Here is a 24,395-nt window from a genome sequence, read left to right on the forward strand (position 1 = left end):
AGAAGCCGTGGGTCCTGCAGGAAGAAAGTGTCCAGGCGGCTAACCAAGTACAAGTGCTACAGGAACGGCTGAGTACCCAGTGTGTCCCCGCAGAGCAGTATGAGGAGCTGAAGGCCATGCTGCATGTCACCAGAGCATCGCTGGAGGTGGAGCTTAGATGCCAGGCGACTGTATCAGAGGGAGCGGGAAAATTATTCATTTCTTGTCGTCTCCTTACTAATTGTTTTTTCTCATCTGATATTTTCTTATCCTATTTTTTGTTTGCGATTCCTCTTGTTTTTTTCACCGCTATCAACCACAATCTTTATAATTTCTTTATAATTGCTTACTAAAGTATCCCCATGCACTGCGAGCACGCTGATGCCATTTTTCAGCTCCATTTGACATTCTCTGTGGTTATTCCTGAGATTCTTGCTGTTGCTTGTTTCAATCTGCTGTATAATACGTTTTCTTCTTTCCAACTCTGCATCCAGATGTAATTTTCAGCGAACCAAATCGGTGATCACTCCTTCAGTAAAAGAATGGACTGCCGTCTTCAATAGCATGTTTCTTTATAGCTACAGTGGCGGCCGCCTTTATCCTCCTGCGAACGCTATCGCGGGAATTTTAAAACCGGGGAGGCGCGCGGCTTTTTTTCCGGCAGGTTTCCCGCGCCGCAGGCGCTTTCAATGATAAGCGCCATTAGCGCTTATATGATGATGCGGCCGCCGCGCGGGAAACTCCGGAAGAAACGGAGGAAACCCCCGGGTAAGCTGTAGGATAAAGGCAGCCGCAACAGTATGACACAGTCGATTTCATTCTTGAATCTATTGGCTCCATTGCATGTCCATTCTCTATTTGGATTCCTCTTGAATAATGAATGATGTAAACGTTTTCACATTCTGTAAATTCAACGATTCTATCTTCATATTCATTGCTTTTGCCATAATCATACTTATCAACTGATAGGCACCATTCTTTGCTTTGAAATCACCCATAAAGAACTTGGGGTTGACATTTCCTTGCTTGATTTCATGGTAGAAGTCTTCCACTTCATTGTCGGTGTGACTTGATGTTGGTGCATACACTAGGATTATTTGAAGTTTCTATCTCTTGTAATCTGAGTGACAATTATTTCTGCTTTTTTCTGTGTTGGGTCTGTGATGTATCTCTTGCTCATACATGTAACATGATATGTCCCATAATACCTATCTTTCCCCACATAGAATAGCTGTTATGAAAGTCCAGTTAAGTTCCAGGCAGTAACAGGTTAATCAATGGGCCAGTGACCCCCCCCCCCACCTTCTGCTTCCCTTGAAGGTAAAGGAAGTGAGGTGATGACTCTTGGGCCTGTGACTCTCCCATCGCGAGGATGAGCTGGCCCACTTTGGGCCAGGCTAGTTAGCCTAGAAATATTTCAAAGCAAGTATAAACCAACCTCACACTGATGATACCCATCTAGGTTGAAACGTGTCTGTGAGTGGTTTGTACTTGCTTTGCTAGTCCCATGCTGTGCTTAAAAGCTGTGTGAACGGCGATGCATCAGCTTAAATGGGCTCCATGTGAATGGATATTCCAGGCAAAAGGTGACACATTGTGAAAGGCAGGGTTGCAGACCTGTCTAAGACATGTGAATATGCTCACAAGTGATATTCTTTATTGGCTATATGCTAACGGTGGAGGTTTTTTGTTGCCTTTTTCACCCACCATAGAGATAGATAGATAGATAGATAGATAGATAGATAGATAGATAGATAGATAGATAGATAGATAGATAGATAGATAGATAGATAGATAGATAGATAGATAGATAGATAGATAGATATCAGAATATCTTACTGGTAATAATGGGCATGTTTTATAAATTCTGTTTGCAGGTTCAGAACGTTCCAGTCCAAGCTTCTCCCAGGGGCTCCAATCCCCGCTCCCTCATGGACTCGGGCAGTTTTGTCACCCCCAGCTGTCACCGAGCGCTTCCTTCTCGGTCTCTCAATCTCAGCCAGTGAGGACATCATCTGGGGAGGGGCTCGGAAATAGTGGGAGGGGTCTGATAATCTGCAAGGATTGGTGGGTTGTTAGAGGAGTGTGGCTTGTGACATAGTGGAGGTACTTTAGTGATTGGTGCATGGGCAGCTGCGCATTTGGTTTCATCATATATATATATATATATATATATATATATATATATATATATATATATAACAGAAAAAGAGAGAGAGTGCACGCCCCATAGCATAACACTGTATGTTTATTATAAAAAAGGGGGAAGCAGGATGGGGGGTGGGGGGATTGGAAACGCACTCACAAGATTAAAATATAAAAAATGATGCAGTTTGTGATTTCATATCACCACCATCCGGTTCTGCATACGGTATAACGTCTCTGTGGACTCCTCCAGGACTGCCAGACGTGTTCATCATGAACCAGGTATCAGGGGGCTCCGTTTGCCGTCTTTATGCTGTCCCGAAATCAGCTCTCCACTTCCAATGGCCGCTTGTAGTATCTCCACGCTTGGTCTGGCCTCGTGCGCGTGCGCAGTGTCGTCGTGACGTAATTGCGCTGTCAGTTTTCCCTGACGCGTTTCGTCACCAACGGGCGACTTTCTCAAAGGGCTGATGATGTGTGGAATCAAGTCCTGCCCTCTTATAGCCAGTCCGTTGCTAGGGTAACCCGTAAAGGGTAATTATATATACTCTCTCCTGCTGGGAAGCTGTTATTGATTTAAGCACCAAATGTGTACACAACTAGCTATACAAAGGCTAAATAGGGACTATTATACAGGGGGATTCGACATAGAATACATAAAGGATCTCAATAGAATTTTTTTGTGATAAGATGAATATGCTGAAAGCTTAAAATACAAAGTAAAATATAAATAAAAATGCACATAACACATTTATACCTACAATTCATTGATATCATTAATTCATTAGGTTACAGTGTACAATTTTTAGACTGATTTATATTTAATATCCTAATAGAAAGGCTAACATAAAAATTAAAACATAAAGAGGATTGTATATACTCCTAATTATTATCAATCCTTCTATTGTACATTGTATTACAAGATATATATATTATTATAAAAGACATTACATAAAATTAAAAAATGAATGAAATTAGGTACATGATGACAAATAACAATTGTAAATAGAACAGGATAACCCAAAATTCCTGATTTAATAGTCGTTATATATGTATATGCTAAATAGTATTGTTTCAATTAAAACAGCATAATCTTGCATATTAAGCTAATGAATTTTCTACATTAGTTTAACTAGAACAAGAAGCAATATCAACGTATAAGGTCCACATTTTTTAAAAATAATATAATATATTTCTATATATATATTATTTGATATTATTATATATTATATTGAAACCACAGATGTGCTTAAAGCTACGTGATATTACTAGTGGGCTTTTTAATACCCTGATGTCATGTGCTAGATAGGCAATTTGACACATCTCTAACAATATATACTAAATAATTATTTCAATATACACTATACTCATTATATAACATTTATACACAGATCAATAATGTTATACATATATACATACATACATACATACATATATATATACTAGCGAGGGAGAGAGGAAGAGTTCAGGCATTTGGTGAATATTGAATGACTGTGATCATTTCCTACCATGATGTGTGTATATATACCGTGGTATTAAATAAATATAACTAATATTAGCCTGTTGTGGACACTTCTTATGAATTTTTAGGATATATATTACTTGATAAAATTAATTGTGGTTGAATTAATGTGGATATTAGGAAATGGGGAGGAGGGGAAAAAGTGGGGGGGAGGGGAGGAAGGGGATGGGGGGGGGGCAGGGGGGGGAGGGGGGGTAAGATAGGGTGAACAAACACTGCTTGGATTGTGGGAGTGTAGGAAAAAGAGTCCGAGGGAAGAGAGCTGATGACTGGGTTCCCTTAATTAGAGCGACGAGAGTCCAAGAGGTCAGGAGATCAGACCAGTGTACTTGCATCCAGACACTCATTGAGTCCTCCAGGGGTAAGAGTCCCTAACTGGTGGATCCAATAAGTCTCCTGTCTGCACAGAATCTTGTAACGATCGCCTCCCAGAGCACAGGGTGAGATATATTCCAGGCCCACTATTGTCAGACATTTTGTGTCCTGATTATGTGTAGCTTTATAGTGTTGGGAAATACTATTGACAATTACTCCCTTTATGACACTCCTGTGCTCTAGGAAATGTGTGCAGAGGGATCTGGTGGTGCGCACAACGTAGCGTAGTCCGCAACCACACTGGATGCAGTACACCACAAATGAGCTCAGACAGTTAATATAATTTCTAACCTGATAGATAATATCTCTATTGGGAGAACTGAAATCGGACCGGACCTTTAAATGTCTACAGGTAATGCATCTACTTCGTCCACATTTGTGATTCCCTTTAATGCCATTAGGAGCTAATTTATTAGAGATATTTTCTGATTTCAATTTAGTTGGAGCTATAATACTCTTCATGCTTCTGGCCTTTCTGTAGACAATAGATGCCCAATCCGGAAGGATGCCCTTCAAGTGAGGATCACATCTGAGAACTCCCCAGTGATTGCTCACAATTTTTTGTATAGCTTTATGAGACTGATTATAGGTTGTGATAAATCTTAAACTAGATGTAGCAGATTTATCTACAATCACAGGTGAGTTATAACCCAGACTCGATGTGACCTGCCTATTTTTCGATGTTTGTAGCATGGTGGATCTATCCAAGGAACTGACTTTCTTTCGTTCAGCACGTTTTGCACTTTTTATGTATAGGAATTTGGTTGTGTTTTAGTATAGTTTATTAGGCAATACTGTTCACAAATTATATGTTGTTAGAATTTTTATCACATTAATATATGCACTTTTAGCATTATTTACACAATTCATTTGATTGATGGAACTATAGTTCACTTATCACTAAATATATCACTGTACTGTTTTTGGCGCTACATTTTTTGCTTTTGTATACACTACCGACACACTTTATTGAAGTGTGGTCGGTACCGCAAGCCGGGAAATCTCCCGGCTTGCTAGTGGTCGCCCCTCGGCGTGCCGCGCGTCATAGACGCGCGGTCACGCTTCATCGGGAGCGTGCGCCCCCTGCACGCGTGTCCAGGGGCTCCCCGAGGGAGCCCTGGTGTCCCGCGATCGCGGGACAGCGGCAGGGGGTTCCGGGGGACCCGGCGGACCCGGCAGCGGTAGGGAGAGCGCCCCGATCGGAGGGCGCTCTTCCGCTGCTTCGGCGCGCGCCCGTCACACTCGGGCGCGCGCCAGGCTACTGCTGCGGCACAGAACGGGCAAATGCTCGAATAAACTGTGCCGCAGCAGTACGTGTCTTTGACACAAACCGTTTAGTGGCAGCCTTAATAGCACGTTCTATTTAGAATATATAAATCTAGAGAGTTTATTTTATATTTTTAAGTCCAGCATCTAGGACTATAGTTATAATCATGATGCAAACTGCGAAAGAGAGGAATATAGACGAAGTGGCTTAGTCTCATGCCCAGAGGTAATAAATGATATGATTGTAGATAAAGATATTGATATAAAGGAGAATTTTTATAAATTAGAAAAACTCATGAAGGATGAGATGCGCCACTGGTGGGACGCATACTCCCTTTAGGACTATATAGATAGGAAAATAATTCCCAGGGGACTTAGAATAACAAAAGCTCCCACTTTTGAGACTAATATGGAATTCACTAAGGAATGGAATGAGACTATGGATAGATGCTCCTTCTCTTTATTGAGACTCTTGATACAATTTAGAGATACTAAAGTTAAAGAACTCGAATTAGAAATTGATAGTATCCAAGAGGTTCTGAAACCATTCGCAGACACGAGGGATTTCAGAGAGTTCAATGAAATCACTGAGAAAATAGTTCTCACTTTTGAGAAGGAGGTTACAGAAAGGAAGGATCTCAAACTTAGCAGGGATAAAGAAGATTATACGACAGATAAAGTCAGAGTTTGGAAACGCAATTACAGCTACAATAGGCGAGGTGGGCGATACCGCTCTGGGTCCAGACGAGGTGGTGGTAGTGGTGGGGGGGGGGCATTACCCCTATACCCCTAGAGGAAGGGAGGGGCAACGCCATACCCCCAGGGACAACAGGAAAAATTCCCCCTACACCTCAGAAGGATCCAGATTGGCCTCAGCTCCCGGCAGTCGTTATTCGGCCCTTGAGGTGGAGCCACTGCCGTCAGAAGAGGCCGTTAGTGGACCACTAAATGGACAGATCCATGTCCCTCCAAACACTGACACAGGAAAGGCTACTAGACCAAAAGAAGCTAAGGTAACTAACACATCTCCTCATTTTTTAGACAAAGCACAGAGACAAGAAAAGAAGACAAGGGAGAAGGAGAGAGAAAGAGACAAGGAGAAACAGTATCCGTTATGGGACCGCGAGGCTCCCAACAAATCCCAGTGTTGAGGAAAAAGAGGAGCAGAGGAGTTAGAGCGGGGAGAGTCCAACAGGGGAAGAAGGAGAACAGAAGAAGACTAATATCCTCCAGTGAGGGTAACAGTTCTATATTTAATCTATCTACAAAATTATTATCTATTTATGATATATCTCTATTGGAGAGAGGTCTGTCATTCGCACCGAATACAGGCCCTAATGCCTTTCAACTGTTTGTAGACCTTAATAGTTTCATTAGAAAAATCACTTTAAAAAGACACTATAGTATACAAGAAACTAATATTAAATATAATAAGGAGGCTGAGTTATTGAACACACAGGATCATGCCCACTTAGAAGATCTCACTTCATTGTTGGGAGAATCATGGGGAATTTTGAATACATCAGGGGAGTGTTTGGATCCTTTGGATCTATCTATACATCCCACTCAAAGTGATTATCATTTAGAGGATGATCTAAACATCATATACTCTCCCTTTAAACCCAAATCCATTTTCTTTCCCTACCAGTCTAGGGGAGGATTTATTGAAACCTTCTACAGTTTAGTACTGCAGGACTTTGAGGCATTATGCTGTAAAAAAACTAAAATCAACAAGAATCTTAGTCAGGGGGAACTGGACGCACTAAAAGTATTGAAAGATAATCCCTCAATTATTATCAGGCAGGATGACAAGGGGGGTGGAGTGGTCATTCAGGACACTTCTGCGTATCTCCAGGAGGCTCGCAGACTCCTGAGTGACCAGTCCTCTTATATCACCCTTGAGTCCGACCCGGTTATAGGGTACCAGAATGAATTAAAAGAGCTTCTTCTTTTAGCACTCACTCAGGAAATCATCTCAAAAACGGAGTTTAAATTTTTATTTAATTCTCATCTACGAACACCTATTTTTTATCATTTACCTAAGGTGCACAAGTCTCTGACAAACCCCCTGGCAGGCCCATTGTATCTGGGGTGGAGTCGATGACGTCGAGCTTGTCCCAATATGTGGATTACCATCTTCAACCGTTTGTGGCAAAGCTCAGGTCGCATGTTAGGGACACGCTCCATGTCATCGAAGCCACCTCGGGCATCAAGTGGAAGTCCACCTATTTATGGGCCACATGTGATGTGGCCTCGTTATATACCTGTATTGACCATGCCAGGGGTATTGAAGCATTTAACATACTGGCTTGACAGGGACTTGTGCATGCCAAAGAAACACAAGTTATTTATTTTAGAGTGTGTTAAATTTATTTTAAATCACAATTATTTTTTGTTTGAGGAGATTTTTCATTTACAGATCTGTGGAACGGCTATGGGCACGAGGTTCGCTCCTAGCTATGCAAATCTCTTCATGGGATATTGGGAGGAGAGATTTGTGTGGCAAAATGTACAACTTGGAGCGGGCCTCGTGTACTATGGCCGTTTCATAGATGATATGATTTTCATTTGGGATGGGGAGAAGGCACAACTATTGGAGATCCTCAAATCATTTGATGAGAATCCTTTAGGACTGAAATTTACATTTAACATAGATGCCATCTCCATTGTCTTTTTGGATTTGTTACTCACATTTGATGATAATTTAAATATTATTACATCCACTCATTTTAAAGAAGTCTCTGTAAACAACTATGTACATGCGTCCAGCAACCATCACAAGCAGTGGTTAAAGAACATTCCTCTCGGTCAGTTTCACCGACTCAGGAGAAACTGCTCCAGAGATATTGATTTTGTACAGCAGTCAGAACAACTCAGCCTTAAATTTAAACAAAAGGGTTATGATAACCAATTAATTGATAAATCCTTTAAGAAAGTCAGTTCCTTGGATAGATCCACCATGCTACAAACATCGAAAAATAGGCAGGTCACATCGAGTCTGGGTTATAACTCACCTGTGATTGTAGATAAATCTGCTACATCTAGTTTAAGATTTATCACAACCTATAATCAGTCTCATAAAGCTATACAAAAAATTGTGAGCAATCACTGGGGAGTTCTCAGATGTGATCCTCACTTGAAGGGCATCCTTCCGGATTGGGCATCTATTGTCTACAGAAAGGCCAGAAGCATGAAGAGTATTATAGCTCCAACTAAATTGAAATCAGAAAATATCTCTAATAAATTAGCTCCTAATGGCATTAAAGGGAATCACAAATGTGGACGAAGTAGATGCATTACCTGTAGACATTTAAAGGTCCGGTCCGATTTCAGTTCTCCCAATAGAGATATTATCTATCAGGTTAGAAATTATATTAACTGTCTGAGCTCATTTGTGGTGTACTGCATCCAGTGTGGTTGCAGACTACGCTACGTTGTGCGCACCACCAGATCCCTCTGCACACATTTCCTAGAGCACAGGATTGTCATAAAGGGAGTAATTGTCAATAGTATTTCCTGACACTATAAAGCTACACATAATCAGGACCCAAAATGTCTGACAATAGTGGGCCTGGAATATATCTCACCCTGTGCTCTGGGAGGCGATCGTTACAAGATTCTGTGCAGACAGGAGACTTATTGGATCCACCAGTTAGGGACTCTTACCCCTGGAGGACTCAATGAGTGTCTGGATGCAAGTACACTGGTCTGATCTCCTGACCTCTTGGACTCTCGTCGCTCTAATTAAGGGAACCCAGTCATCAGCTCTCTTCCCTCGGACTCTTTTTCCTACACTCCCACAATCCAAGCAGTGTTTGTTCACCCTATCTTACCCCCCCCCCCCCTGCCCCCCTCCCATCCCCTTCCCCCCCTCCCCCCCACTTTTTCCCCTCCTCCCCATTTCCTAATATCCACATTAATTCAACCACAATTAAGTTTATCAAGGAATATATATCCTAAAAATTCATAAGAAGTGTCCACAACAGGCTAATATTAGTTCCATTTATTTAATACCACGGTATATATACACACATCATGGTAGGATATGATCACAGTCACTCAAAATTCACCAAATCCTTGAACTCTTCCTCTCTCCCTCGCTAGTATATATATATATATATATATATATATATATATATATATATATATATATATATATATATATATATATATATATATATGTATGTATGTATGTATGTATGTATATATGTATATATATGTATAACATTATTGATCTGTGTATAAATGTTATATAATGAGTATAGTGTATATTGAAATAATTATTTAGTATATATTGTTAGAGATGTGTCAAATTGCCTATCTAGCACATGACATCAGGGTATTAAAAAGCACACTAGTAATATCACGTAGCTTTAAGCTTATCTGTGGTTTCAATATAATATATAATAATATCAAATAATATATATATAGAAATATATTATATTATTTTTTAAAAATGCGGACCTTATACGTTGATATAGCTACTTGTTCTAGTTAAACTAATGTAGAAAATTCATTAGCTTAATATGCAAGATTATGCTGTTTTAATTGAAACAATACTATTTAGCATATACATATATAACGACTATTAAATCAGGAATTTTGGGTTATCCTGTTCTATTTACAATTGTTATTTGTCATCATGTACCTAATTTCATTCATTTTTTAATTTTATGTAATATCTTTTATAATAATATATATATATATATATCTTGTAATACAATGTACAATAGAAGGATTGATAATAATTAGGAGTATATACAATCCTCTTTATGTTTTAATTTTTATGTTAGCCTTTCTATTAGGATATTAAATATAAATCAGTCTAAAAATTGTACATTGTAACCTAATGAATTAATGATATCAATGAATTGTAGGTATAAATGTGTTATGTGCATTTTTATTTATATTTTACTTTGTATTTTAAGCTTTCAGCATATTCATCTTATCACAAAAATATGTCTATTGAGATCCTTTATGTATTCTATGTCGAATCCCCCTGTATAATAGTCCCTATTTAGCCTTTGTATAGCTAGTTGTGTACACATTTGGTGCTTAAATCAATAACAGCTTCCCAGCAGGAGAGAGTATATATAATTACCCTTTACGGGTTACCCTAGCAACGGACTGGCTATAAGAGGGCAGGACTTGATTCCACACATCATCAGCCCTTTGAGAAAGTCGCCCGTTGGTGACGAAACGCGTCAGGGAAAACTGACAGCGCAATTACGTCACGACGACGCTGCGCACGCGCACGAGGCCAAACCAAGCGTGGACATACTACAAGCGGCCATTGGAAGTGGAGAGCTGATTTCGGGACAGCATAAAGACGGCGAACGGAGCCCCCTGATACCTGGTTCATGGTGAACACGTCTGGCAGTCCTGGAGGAGTCTACAGAGACGTTATACCGTATGCAGAACCGGATGGTGGTGATATGAAATCACAAACTGCATTTTTTATATTTTAATCTTGTGAGTGCGTTTCCAATCCCCCCCACCCCCCATCCTCCTTCCCCCTTTTTATAATAAACATACAGTGTTATGCTATGGGGCGTGCGCTCTCACTCTTTTTCTGTTTTTAGATATTTGTGGAGGTGGTTAACCCTGTGTGAGAGCAGCCGAAGACCCCTTTATCTACACCGAATACCCACCATTATGGACTAACTATTGAAGGACTGGTTGGACTTTTTTATACTATTTTCTTTTTTTTTTTTTCTATCGTTCAGCACGTTTTGCACTTTTTATGTATAGGAATTTGGTTGTGTTTTAGTATAGTTTATTAGGCAATACTGTTCACAAATTATATGTTGTTAGAATTTTTATCACATTAATATATGCACTTTTAGCATTATTTACACAATTCATTTGATTGATGGAACTATAGTTCACTTATCACTAAATATATCACGGTACTGTTTTTGGCGCTACATTTTTTGCTCTTATATATATATATATATATATATACACTGCATTGGGCAGTTGGTTTCATCGTACAGGGTAGAGATACTGTAGATAGATAGATAGATAGATAGATAGATAGATAGATAGATAGATAGATAGATAGATAGATAGATAGACACTATGTGTGTCTGCCTTCCAGTTTTGATATATATATATATATATATAAATATTCACAGGCACAGTTTAAAGGGCTGTGTGTATATATTATATATACCGTATAAAAATAACAAAATATTGGGGCCCTCAAAAATAGAAACAAAAATCACAATAAGGAAAAAAAAGACGTCACTTCTTATCTCCGTGGGGCGCCAGTGGCCGGAGCAGGAAAACCTCCCCAGTTCCATAATAGTATGCAGGAAACCAAGGTCCACCGCACTCTCCAAGTTTAGGAATAAAAACAGTTTTATCCATCCAAATGATGAAATAGCGACACGTTTCCAAGCACACTGGTTCTTTGTCTAGTATTAGTGTGGTGGACCTTTGTTTTTTGCCTCTCTCTTTCTCTCCCTCTCCTCCTCTCTCTCCCCTTCCCCCCCACTCTCTATCTCTCTCCTTCCCTCCCTTTCTCCTTCCCTACCACTCGCTCCCTCTCACTCTCTTCTTCCCTCCCACTCTCTCCCACTCTCTTCTTCCCCCCCCTCTCCCTCTCGTACAATACATACTGGATACACACACAGATATAGGAAAAGGGCACTCTACAGACTTCTAAGTGATCAGATTGTTGTGGGTACGGACATTGCCTTGTTACACAGGTCACTAATACATCATAACAAAAATAGGCAGGCACTCCATAAGTTAAAGTATCAATAATTTTGATATTTTGGCTCCAAATGGAGAAATACATCCTATATTCTTCAATGATGGGGTGCCTGCCTAATTTGCTATGAGATATATAGTTCCACACAGATGTAGCAGATGTTATTACCCCCATTAAACGTGAACTCACAAAATAACGCCTTAAATAACACGTGTGTTATCTACTTGCCCATTGTTTTTAAAAGTACTACTGTTAAATACCCCACCACCGTAAAGACAACGCTTTGTGCTAACAGGTGCAATAATGTATGTTTCTTCTGTATATACAGCATATTGGATGTATATTTATAATAAGATATAGAGTAGAATAGAAATATAAGATATCTCACAGATCACGAGGGTCTTGTTTTCTATGTATACCACTCCCAGATCCCTGGTTCTGGTTTCTCCGGGCCCTGCCTCTTTCATGGGCTCTGGTCACCTCTCCATCTTGGGCTGGTGCAGCATTAATGTCCCCAGCTCTCACCATATGCTTGCTGGTGGGCTCGTCAGCCAGAGCGGACATTATCTGTGGTGGAACTCCAGCCTGAGGGTTTTCAGTGCCTGATCTGCAACGATTGGTGGGTTGTTAGGGGGCGAGGTTTGTGACATAGTAAACATACTTTCGTGATTGCGCAGTTGGTTACGTGACTGTTTGTGAGGACTGTGTGGCCATGTTTGTTTTGGGCAGACTCCTGTATCTGCCAGCTCTACGGACTTGTGGGGCCTAACTGGACCCACCTGATGCACTCCATGAAATACATATATATATTGATACAATCCCTATCTCTAGGTTCTGAAATAGTACAGCTTGTATAGATTTACAGCATACAAGCAGTTAATCTCCCCTGGAAACGCTAGCCACAGGAGCAGCTAATCAGCCTGGTCTCCTGAGTGAGCAGGAGTGTAAAAGACAGAGAGAGAGCTGCAAGGCTGTTTTTTCTCAGAGAAGGAGGGGAGAACGAGGTCTCCCCAGCAAGGTGAAGCTGGATGACACAGTCCCCTAGGCTCGCTGGACGTGGTCCCGGAGCCTGCTGAGACTGCCTGGGTTTTAATACCAAAAGGAAGAATGAAGGACGCAAGACCGCACGAAGCAGGGATACCCTATCCACAAAGTTAGAATTACAGAGGAGGGATTCTCTGAACTCTCGCATGGTCCAGAGGGAACTACTTGGAGCCCCAACAGAAACAGATAAGAGAAACTCTATATTGCTGTGTGCAGAGAATGTGTATTTAGATATAATTGTACCTATTTTGAGGTGTTAACCAGCTTAGCTGGCCATCCATTAGTAAGGGCTAAAGCTACGGTGTAGTTAGTTTTCCCTAAAGAGAGTAGATGGTATTTTTATGTTTTGTTTGACTTAAAGGGACGATGGGGATGTTGGTATATAATTTAACCCTGTAAATAAACCCTGTGTAGAGAATCATGTTTACGGTCTTATTCTGGGACTTAAAGATTCTGCAACAGGGTGTGCGCATAAAAATATACATACACATATATGTGAGAAAACAAAATGAGATCACAAGTTATTATCTATATTACCGGCACAACACTAAGTAAAAGCCAACTTTTTTTAATTGCATCCAAATTGCACAAAGGCCTGACATTTCGGTCCCTAGAGGGATACATTTAATTTTAATCTGTGCACCATGTAACTCCTCCCAAACTCCTCCTCTGACTTTCCCCAGGGTGAAAGCTGGTGCAGAGACGCAGTATGTGATACATCTCATTAAAATCTGTGCCCCATGTAACTCCCCCCAACTCCTCCTACTGACTCTCCCCAAGGTGCAAGCTGGGGCAGAGACGCAGAATGTGATACATCTCATTATAATCTGTGCACCATGTAACTCCCCCCAACTCCTCCTACTGACTCTCCCCAAGGTGCAAATTGGGCAGAGACGCAGAATGTGATACATTGCCTCTGCTCTCTCAGGTACAGTCCCACTGCTACCATTAGAGAAAATAATCCAACACTTCAAAGTATAAAATTTGCTATTTGTAAGATGAAAAACTGATGAAGAGGTTCCAGCCTGATATGATGCATGTTCACCTGACACAGAGGTTTGTGTATCAAGGCAAAGTTCTTCTCTTTGACTTTTTCTCACCTATGGTTTTACCACACCCTTATTGTTTGTCTCTCCTCTATGCTCCTCAACCTTATGTGGGAGAAGCATTTGAACCCTAAATAAAGGGATAAACAAATGTAAAAAATACACATATTGAGGTGTCATATACTGCACTTGTTTTATAGCTATGATATTTTAGTTTTTTAACTTTTATCTGGGAGTGAGGATATGTACTAAGGCAGGCCTGCACAACTTGTAGAGTGAGAAGGGCCGAAATGCTCCAAGGAAAACAGATTTGGGCCGCACGGGTAAAACAGCATTTATTATTCAAAATTATACATTTATTTACGATGCTTACTTGAAACAAAATTACATTTAAAATACTAGGCAGGACAACATTCTTGAATGGAATGGGGTTTATTTGGTGAGACCGCAGACATACAAAAAATGCACAAAACAACGTATCTCCCCCAGCACCCCTCATCATCATCATCATCTCCCCCAGCAGCCCTCATCATCATCATCTCCCCCAGCACCCTTCATCTCCCAAGTCACTTTCAGCTGTCCCCCTTCATCATCTCCCCCAGTCCCTTTCAGCAGTCCCCCCTTCATCATCTCCCCCAGTCCCTTTCAGCAGTTCCCCTCATCATCTCCCCCAGTCCCTTTCAGCAGTCCCCCCTTCATCATCTCCTCCAGTCCCTTTCAGCAGTCCCCCTCATCATCTCCCCCAGTCCCTTTCAGCAGTCCCCCCATTCATCATCTCCCCCAGTCCTTTTCATCAGTCCCCCTTCATCATCTCCCCCAGACCCTTTCAGCAGTCCCCTTCATCATCTCCCCCAGTCCCTTTCAGCAGTCCCCCCTTCATCATCTCCCCCAGTCCCTTTCAGCAGTTCCCCTCATCATCTCCCCCAGTCCCTTTCAGCAGTCCCCCCTTCATCATCTCCCCCAGTCCCTTTCAGCAGTCCCCCTCATCATCTCCCCCAGTCCCTTTCAGCAATCCCCCCTTCATCATCTCCTCCAGTCCCTTTCAGCAGTCCCCCTCATCATCTCCCCCAGTCCCTTTCAGCAGTCCCCCCTTCATCATCTCCACCAGTCCCTTTCAGCAGACCCCCTCATCATCTTCACCAGTCCCTTTCAGCAGTCCCCCCCTTCATCATCTCCCCCAGTCCCTTTCAGCAGTCCCCCCATTCATCATCTCCCCCAGTCCCTTTCAGCAGTCCCCCCCATTCATCATCTCCCCCAGTCCCTTTCAGCAGTCCCCTCTTCATCATCTCCCCCAGTCCCTTTCAGCAGTCCCCCCATTCATCACCTCCCCCAGTCCCTTTCAGCAGTCCCCCCCATTCATCATCTCCCCCAGTCCCTTTCAGCAGTCCCCTCTTCATCATCTCCCCCAGTCCCTTCCAGCAGTCCCCTCTTCATCATCTCCCCCAGTCCCTTTCAGCAGTCCCCCTCATCATGTCCCCCAGTCCTTTCAGCAGTCCCCCCCATCATCATCTCCTCCAGTTCCTTTCAGCAGTCCCCTTCATCTCCTACAGTCCCTTTCAGCAGTCCCCCCATTCATCATCTCCCCCTGTCCCTTTCAGAAGTCCCCCCCATTCATCATCTCCCCCAGTCCCTATCAGCAGTCCCCTCTTCATCACCTCCCCCAGTCCCTTTCAGCAGTCCCCCTCATCATCACCCCCAGTCCCTTTCAGCAGTCCCCCTCTTCATCATCTCCCCCAGTCCCTTTCAGCAGTCCCCCCATTCATCATCTCCCCCTGTCCCTTTCAGAAGTCCCCCCCATTCATCATCTCCCCCAGTCCCTATCAGCAGTCCCCTCTTCATCACCTCCCCCAGTCCCTTTCAGCAGTCCCCCTCATCATGTCCCCCAGTCCCTTTCAGCAGTCCCCTCTTCATCATCTCCCCCAGTCCCTTTCAGCAGTCCCCTCTTCATCATCTCCCCCAGTCCCTTTCAGCAGTCCCCCTCATCATCTCCCCCAGTCCCTTTCAGCAGTTCCCTTCATCAACCCCCCCCCCCCATGCCTACCTGATCGCGGTGGCGGAAGAAGCGGCCTCAGCCGGGAGGTATTGGCCGTGCAGCTACTAGTACTAGTATGAAACGCGGTCTAGCAGAAGACCCCAGAAGTCACACTGCTAGAGCGCATCACTCTGCTGGTACGGGCTCGAAGGGGGGGGATGGGGGAGAATGTCATGCTCAGGCTTGGAGGAGGGGCGTCACACTGCTGGAGCGCGCTCAAATTGCAGGAGCACGCTCCTTCCTTCCCTACCTTGGCAGGGAAAATGGGAGTGGAGGGGGAACGCACAGGGAGTCCCAGCGGGCCGCATGTGGCCCACGGGCTGCATATTGTGCAGGCCTGTACTAAGGCTTCAATTTTTACTGGCTTTAATTTATGGCCATTGGGTAACTGCATTAGTTGCATGTGGTCACTGACCTTAAATATCAGCAAAGACATCGCCATGGATAAAGTGATTTTTTTTTTGTATCTCATTCACCTCTTTAGTGCCGGTATTAATTCTAGGCTCTCCTAGTTACCAGGTGAATAATCTACTGCAGGCTTTGGGCTTTTAAAATAAAAATTAGTGCATCAAAACTAAAATCAGGTTGGTAATGTGCTTTAAATGGCATCACACTGAGCTTACTTTCAATGTAGGTTAGTTTTCGTGGGAACTGCACGTTTTATCCATGGCAAGCATATAAGACGCTATATAAATGGGAAACAAAAAAAGAAAAAAGCGCAAGGCCCATAGAGTAGTAAAGTTATTTTTATAAGAAATTAAAAACGGTTATAAACACTCACAAAAAAGTAGTTGGTACAGGCACTTCGATAGTAAGATTGACCGCAGGAACAGAGGCACTTTGCTCATCTGCTTGTTAGGGTTGTGTGAGTCTCAGCCCTCCTCCTTCTCTCGATCGGAACTTTTAAGAATGGAATTTTTATCATTCCCCTTTCTCCCTTTTTCTCTTCCTCTTTTATCCCTTATCTATTGACCATTCAATATTAACAGTATTTCCTGTCTAATTTATATTTGTATTCTTATGGGGACACTGGAAACATACACTAAACTGGCACTGAATTAATTAACTAATTGCATTATATAATTAATGAATGCACTATCTATACTATCTGTAAGCAACCAGCAATGAAAGTTCCCCTGACAAAGAGGACATTGTCCTTGAAACGCGTAGGGCTGACATTGCTTTGGTTGCTATTGCTATTGTGTGTTGTGAACCTACACTAAGTTGCTGAGAAGACGCAGACTGCAGAGTTTCCTGAGTGCCGAGTTTGAAGAAGGTGCTGGAGGCTACCCGTAGTCCAACCCCCGATCGATGACACGCGCCGACGTCACGAGGCAGCTGACGCGGAAGTGAAACAGATCGCCGAGAAGGAGGAGGGCTGAGACTCACACAACCCTAACAAGCAGACGAGCAAAGTGCCTCTGTTCCTGTGGTCAATCTTAGTACCGAAGTGCCTGTACCAACTACCTTTTTGTGAGTGTTTATAACCGTTTTTAATTGCTTATAAACATAACTTTACTACTCTATGGGCCTTCAGTTTGTTTCTAAACTGGTTTTTAGGATGCCCGTTTCACTACCTCCTTTGGGTGGGACCCCACTTAAATATCACTAGAGTTTCGCTAGATATCTGTGTAACATTACTCGTCCTTTCAGGACTTTCCTATTAGCACTTAACACTTGTTTCACCTTTTTGCACCTTTGGTAGGATATTTGTTGCATAACGCAGACCCCATAGCACACTCTACCCTCAAGCTGTCCACTCTCCCAAGCTACCCTCAAGCTGTCCACTCTCCCAGGCTACCCTCAAGCTGTCAACTCTCCCAGGCTACCCTCAAGCTGTACACTCTCCCAGGCTACCCTCAAGCTGTACACTCTCCCAGGCTACCCTCAAGCTGTTCACTCTCCCAAGCTACCCTCAAGCTGTTGTCACATCTGCCGCAACTCCGGTCGGAGACCGCCACGCTGACGCGTCACACGGCGGACCCATGCGCCCACGCACTGCCAGGGCGGTACATGCACGCTCGGAAAGGAGCTGCCGGCGCCTCCCACAGGGAGGGAACTCGGCCGCACGCCCGCGTGACGTCAGCGCTCCGCGACGCGCATCGCGCACGCACGCGGGTTGCTCGGCAACCAGGGTAATCACCAGGAAAGGTTAGCTGTGTGTATGGGAAATAATCCCAATCCTCAGGGCTCAGCTGTGTGTGGAAATGACTTGATTGAAATCTCAATTAAACATACGTCTGGTCATATGAGCATATATTAAGCTGTGTGAGGCTCTATATATTATAATACAAGTAGGTGTACAGGTATAACTGGAGACAATACACAGAACTCTATATATACCATAAAGGCACTGTCTAAATCCCCTGAAAACCAAAGTACATACCCATAGTGTTTGATGGAGCCTCAGTGGAACAGCTGCTCAGACTCAGAAGTGTGCGTGCGTCACGCCTGCATCTCAGGTAAGTTGAAGGTGGTCCCGTGGGGTCCGACGGCGGAGCACTGCTGTTTGAAGAAATTCGGGGCTGCACACCAGTTCCAGTTAAAAATCGATTTATTGAGTGGTCATCTGACGCGTCAGAGTGCTTGCTGTACACTTCAGATGACCACTCAATAAATCGATTTTTAACTGGAACTGGTGTGCAGCCCCGAATTTCTTCAAACAGCAGTGCTCCGCCGTCGGACCCCACGGGACCACCTTCAACTAATCACCAGGAAAGCCTGACCTGCAGGCTGTTTCAGATTATTGCCTCCCGGACACCATTGGAGGACCGGATCACACCCCTGCAAGGTAATTGGATCCTTCCCACTTATATACCTGCTCCTGTCTGTCATTCCTTGCTGAGCATAAACTCCTGTTTATGCATTGTGCTCACCGCTGCTGTTTAGTTGTCTTGAACCTTGCTTGGCCTTACCTGTCTGTTCTCTCCTGTCCTGATCCTGGCTGTTCTTTGGATTCCTACACTCTCCAGCGCTTTGACCCCGGCTTCGTCCCTCGACCATTCTACCTTCTATTACCCTGGACCTTGGCTACGAAAATCTACCATCCTCTACTCTCCAACCCTGGAATACGGCAAGTACCCTGACCTCTCCAACCCTACGACGCTGTACGACTTGGACTACGCATTCCGGACAGGACTGCGTGGTTGTGGGTCGGTGTCTTTCTATCCCCACCTCAGCCCCGCGGTCTTCCGTCCTGTTTGTGGTGAGCGCAGCGTGACAATATGCTCAGCCAAACAAACATGGACGCCGCTGAGGTGGCCCGACGCCTAGACACACATGAGGAATGCTTCCGGCAACTTACCGCATCGTTCACACTTAAGGAACAACTAGTCTCCCAACTTAAGCAAGACGTTGATACCCTTACTGAGCAAGTTAGATGCCTGACCTTATCTACAACCAACACCGCCCCACTCGCAACCACTCCCGTTCTCACGACGCATACTGCTGCGGCACAGTTTATTCGAGCATTTGCCCGTTCTGTGCCGCAGCAGTAGCCTGGCACGCGCCCGAGAGTGACGGGCGCGCGCCGAAGCAGCGGAAGAGCGCCCTCCGATCGGGGCGCTCTCCCTACCGCTGCCGGGTCCGCCGGGTCCCCCGGAACCCCCTGCCGCTGTCCCGCGATCGCGGGACACCAGGGCTCCCTCGGGGAGCCCCTGGACGCGCGTGCAGGGGGCGCACGCTCCCGAAGACGCGTGACCGCGCGTCTATGACGCGCGGCACGCCGAGGGGCGGCCACTAGCAAGCCGGGAAATCTCCCGGCTTGCGGATCTGGCCGCAGTGTGATAAACTGTGTCGCCAGTGTACCTCTGAGCCACGACTACCTACGCCCAACCGGTATGCAGGGGATCCCAACGGTTGTCGGGGGTTTCTGAACCAGTGCTCCATACAGTTTGAGCTGCTTCCCTCTCACTTCCCTTCTTCACGATCAAAGGTCGCGTACATACTCTCCTTGCTGACTGACGCCGCTCTAGCCTGGGCATCTCCTATCTGGGAGCAACATCCCGATCTGACTTCAGACCTCGCCCTCTTCATCGCCGAGTTCAGAATAGTGTTTGACACCCCAGGGCGTAAGGTTACCGCCGCAACTACTCTGCTTAATATTTCCCAAGGAGACCATACTGTGGCTCGCTATGCCCTGGATTTTCGGACGGTGGCTACGGAGACCGGCTGGAACGATGAGGCCCTATCTGCAGTCTTCTGGCAGGGCATGTCCGAACGTCTGAAGGACGAACTGGCATCTCTTGATCGCCCCGCTGGATTTGAAGATCTCATAAACCTGTGCATCTGTATGGATCAGCGTCTCCAAGAGAGAAAGATGGAGAGAAACAAACACCCTCGAGGTATACAATCATCCTCCTTTTCCACCATAGGTCCTCTACTCTCCACAACTCCCATTCTAGACGAACCCATGCAGCTGGGAGGGACTAGTCTTTCGCCTATCGAGAGGCAACGGAGAAGACGAGCGGGGCTGTGCCTCTACTGCGGCAATAACGGACACCTGGTGATCAACTGTCCGCTTAAACCGGGAAACGCCAAAGCCCAGTAAGTATAAGGAGGATCACGCTGGGCACTGCAACCTTTCCCCCTCCTCAACCCTCTACTAGGATTTACCTACCCATCTTCATATTCGATGAGACCTTCACAGTACAGACACGGGCCTTTCTGGATTCAGGGTCAGGGGGAAACTTCGTTGACCAAGAGTTCGCAATCAAGAATAGGATACCGTTGGTACCCAAAGATCGACCGGTAGCCCTTGAAGCCATCGACGGACAACCCTTGCAGCCCGCGTTCATTTCCTTGCAAACTGTGCCCCTTAAGATCTCGACCGGTGACTTCCACTCCGAGACCATAACACTGGATGTTATCCACACTCCCTCCACGGACGTTATTCTGGGACTCCCGTGGCTCCAGATCCACAATCCAGTCGTTGACTGGACAGAGTCCACGCCTCTACGTTGGAGTTCCTATTGCTTGGAACATTGCATGTCTGCTCCTAAGGCAGTGGCAGGTCTGGAGGTCACGGATCCTAACAGGATACAGCTGCCGGGGATATATGAAGATTTTCGCGATGTCTTTGACAAACGCCAGGCAGAGGAACTTCCGCCACATCGTGCGTACGATTGCCCAATCGATCTTCTACCCGGTACCATTCCCCCGAGAGGAGGATCATACCCATTATCTATACCTGAGACCCAGGCTATGAGACAATATATCCAGGAGAATCTCCAGAGGGGGTTCATTCAAAAATCCTCATCACCTGCTGGGGCAGGTTTTTTCTTCGTCAAAAAAAAGGACGGAACCCTCAGACCCTGCATATCGCGGTCTCAACAAACTCACCATAAAGAACCGCTATCCCCTTCCGTTGAAAGCAGAATTATTTGACAAACTCCAAGGAGCTAGGATCTTCACCAAACTGGATCTCAGAGGCGCCTATAATCTGGTTAGAATCAGACAAGGAGACGAATGGAAGACAGCATTCAATACTCGCGACGGGCACTACGAGTAACGGGTCATGCCGTTTGGGTTGTGTAACGCCCCTGCAGTCTTCCAAGACTTTGTCAATGACATCTTTAGAGACCTTCTGGACCGTCATGTGATAGTATACCTGGACGATATACTAATTTTTTACAGATCCATGCCTGAACATACTACTCACGTCAAACAAGTCTTGCGGCGCTTAAGAGAGAACCACTTGTTTGCTAAGCTCGAGAAATGCCATTTCCACCAAAAATCTACCTCCTTTCTCGGCTACATCATATCGGACACCGGTCTCGCTATGGACCCTACCAAGGTCAAAGCTGTACTCGAATGGCCCTGTCCTCTTTCCCTCAAGGCTATCCAAAGGTTCCTCGGCTTCGCCAACTATTACCGGAGGTTCATTCAAGGATTCTCATCGTAGTAGCACCCATCACGGCGCTCACTCAGAAGGGAGCTGACCCTATGAATTGGTCTGACGAAGCTCTCCAGGCCTTCGAGAGGATAAAAACGGCATTCGCCTCAGCACCCATCTTAATACACCCAGACCCTTCATTACCCTTTTCCTTTGAGGTTGACGCCTCTGATGTAGGAGCAGGTGCTATACTCTCCCAGAGAAAGAACCCTCAAGCTCCACTTCACCCCTGTGCGTATTTTTCTTAAAAATTTCCTCCGCCAAAAGGAATTATGACGTGGGTAACCGTGAGCTCTCGCGATCAAACTGGCCTTAGAGGAGTGGAGACACTTACTGGAGGGCACGGAAACGCCAGTCACGATATTAACAGACCATAAAAACCTACTATACATTGAGGGAGCACGGCGACTCGGGTCTCGCCAGGCAAGATGGTCCTTATTCTTTACGCGCTTCAATTTCCTTATCTCATATATCCCAGGGTCTAAGAACCTTAAAGCCGACGCCTTGTCTCGACAGTTCCTGGTAGAAGATAACAAGGTGGAACAGCAGGAGACCATTCTTCCATCCACTTGCATTGTGGCAGCCAATACTTTCAGTGCCTTGTCTGATATTACCAAGGCACAGAACAACATCCCAGCAGGACTCAATGTTCCGGAGGATCGTTTGTTCACCCCCCTTCTTTACCAGAGGAGAGTCATGGAGTGGGGGCATTCATCCAAGACAGCTGGTCATCCTGGCACCAAAAGAACTACTGAGTTCATCGAACGCACGTTCTGGTGGCCCAACATGCGGAGAGACATACAAGCTTTTGTAGCTACATGCTCTACTTGTGCACGGAACAAGACGCCACGCAACAGACCTGCGGGTCTCCTTCAACCATTACCTATCCCGGAACGTCCATGGACACACATATCTATGGACTTTATCGTTGAGTTGCCTAAATCTAGAGGCATGGACACCATACTTGTAGTGGTGGACAGGTTTTCAAAACAGGCACACTTCATCCCTATGAAAGGTCTACCCACCGCACCGATGTTGTCCGACGTTTTCATCAGGGAGATCTTCAGGTTACATGGGACCCCCCTGGTCATAGTATCTGACAGAGGATCCCAATTCATCTCCCGGTTCTGGAGGGCGTTTTGTAAGAGTCTGGACGTCACACTACACTTTTCATCAGGATATCACCCCCAGACCAATGGGCAAACGGAACGCACTAATCAGTCTCTGGAACAATTTTTAAGGTGTTTTGTTGCTGATACTCAAGACGACTGGGCGGAACTTCTCCCGTGGGCAGAATTCTCCCATAACAATCTTCGGAATGAATCATCTCAACAGTCACCATTCATGGTCAACTATGGCTTCCATCCTTCTGCACTACCTTCTCTTATTTCGAAGTCTGGAGTCACGGCCGCAGAGGACAGGATCCTCCACTTACAAGACTTATGGCAGAAAATCCATCTTAACTTACAGCACGCTGGTAAACTACAGAAGAGACAAGCGGACCGTCACCGAAGAGAGGTCCCAGGGTACTCTGTAGGACAAAGGGTCTGGTTATCCACCAAAAACATTCGTTTAAAGGTAACCTCACCCAAACTGGCACCGCGCTTTATCGGTCCTTTCCGCATCACTAAAAGGATCAACCCAGTAGCCTACCGGCTAGAACTGCCTAAGAATATGAGAATTCCCTCCGTCTTTCACTCCTCCCTTCTAAAACCATGTCTACAAGACTCATCCTCCAAAGGACAACCTAAACCTCCGCAAACCATACTGGTAGAGGGTCAACAAGAATACGAGGTACAGACCATCCTCAACTCTAGAATGTCCAGAGGAGGATTGCAATATCTCGTACACTGGAGTGGCTATGGCCCGGAAGAGAGAGAGTGGATCCCTCATCGTCAGGTACATGCCAACCATCTCATTTATGCCTTCCACCGTAGGTACCCTGATAAACCATCCCTGGGTCGCCTGGAGGTCTCCCCTCAAGGGGGGGATACTGTCACATCTGCCGCAACTCCGGTCGGAGACCGCCCCGCAGACGCGTCACACGGCGGACCCATGCGCCCACGCACTGCCAGGGCGGTACACGCACGCTCGGAAAGGAGCTGCCGGCGCCTCCCTCAGGGAGGGAACTCGGCCGCACGCCCGCGTGACATCAGCGCTCCGCGACGCGCATCGCGCACGCGCGCGGGTTGCTCGGCAACCAGGTTAATCACAAGGAAAGCCTGACCTGCAGGCTGTTTCAGATTATTGGGAAAAAGAACGCTGCGACGTTCGAAATGCATTGGATGGGTCTTTTGCCACATTAAAGTGCCCTTTTAATCATTTTTTTGTTCTGGTTTTTTCCTGCTCCGTTTGTGCTGGTGCGCTCTTTGGTC

At 45.0% G+C, this 24,395-nt stretch overlaps 1 protein-coding gene across 8 annotated transcripts in view; it reads right to left on the reverse strand.

Moving 5' to 3' along the window:
* LOC142491263 (uncharacterized) overlaps positions 1 to 24,395 on the reverse strand; it is a 103,557-nt gene that overhangs the window by 16,746 nt on the left and 62,416 nt on the right. For 7 of the 8 annotated variants that reach the window (XM_075593561.1, XM_075593559.1, XM_075593557.1 and 4 more), the window contains 3 exons: positions 14,154 to 14,225; positions 12,394 to 12,615; positions 1,819 to 2,034 (listed from right to left, as the gene is read on the reverse strand). In XM_075593561.1, coding sequence (XP_075449676.1) covers positions 1,819 to 2,034; positions 12,394 to 12,615; positions 14,154 to 14,225 — 510 coding nt within the window. The remainder of the gene's footprint in view (positions 1 to 1,818; positions 2,035 to 12,393; positions 12,616 to 14,153; positions 14,226 to 24,395) is intronic. The other variant, XM_075593555.1, reaches the window with a different exon arrangement.

Source organism: Ascaphus truei, chromosome 3 (genome assembly GCF_040206685.1).
Source record: "Ascaphus truei isolate aAscTru1 chromosome 3, aAscTru1.hap1, whole genome shotgun sequence".
In the NCBI taxonomy this organism is placed as follows: Eukaryota; Metazoa; Chordata; class Amphibia; order Anura; family Ascaphidae; genus Ascaphus; species Ascaphus truei.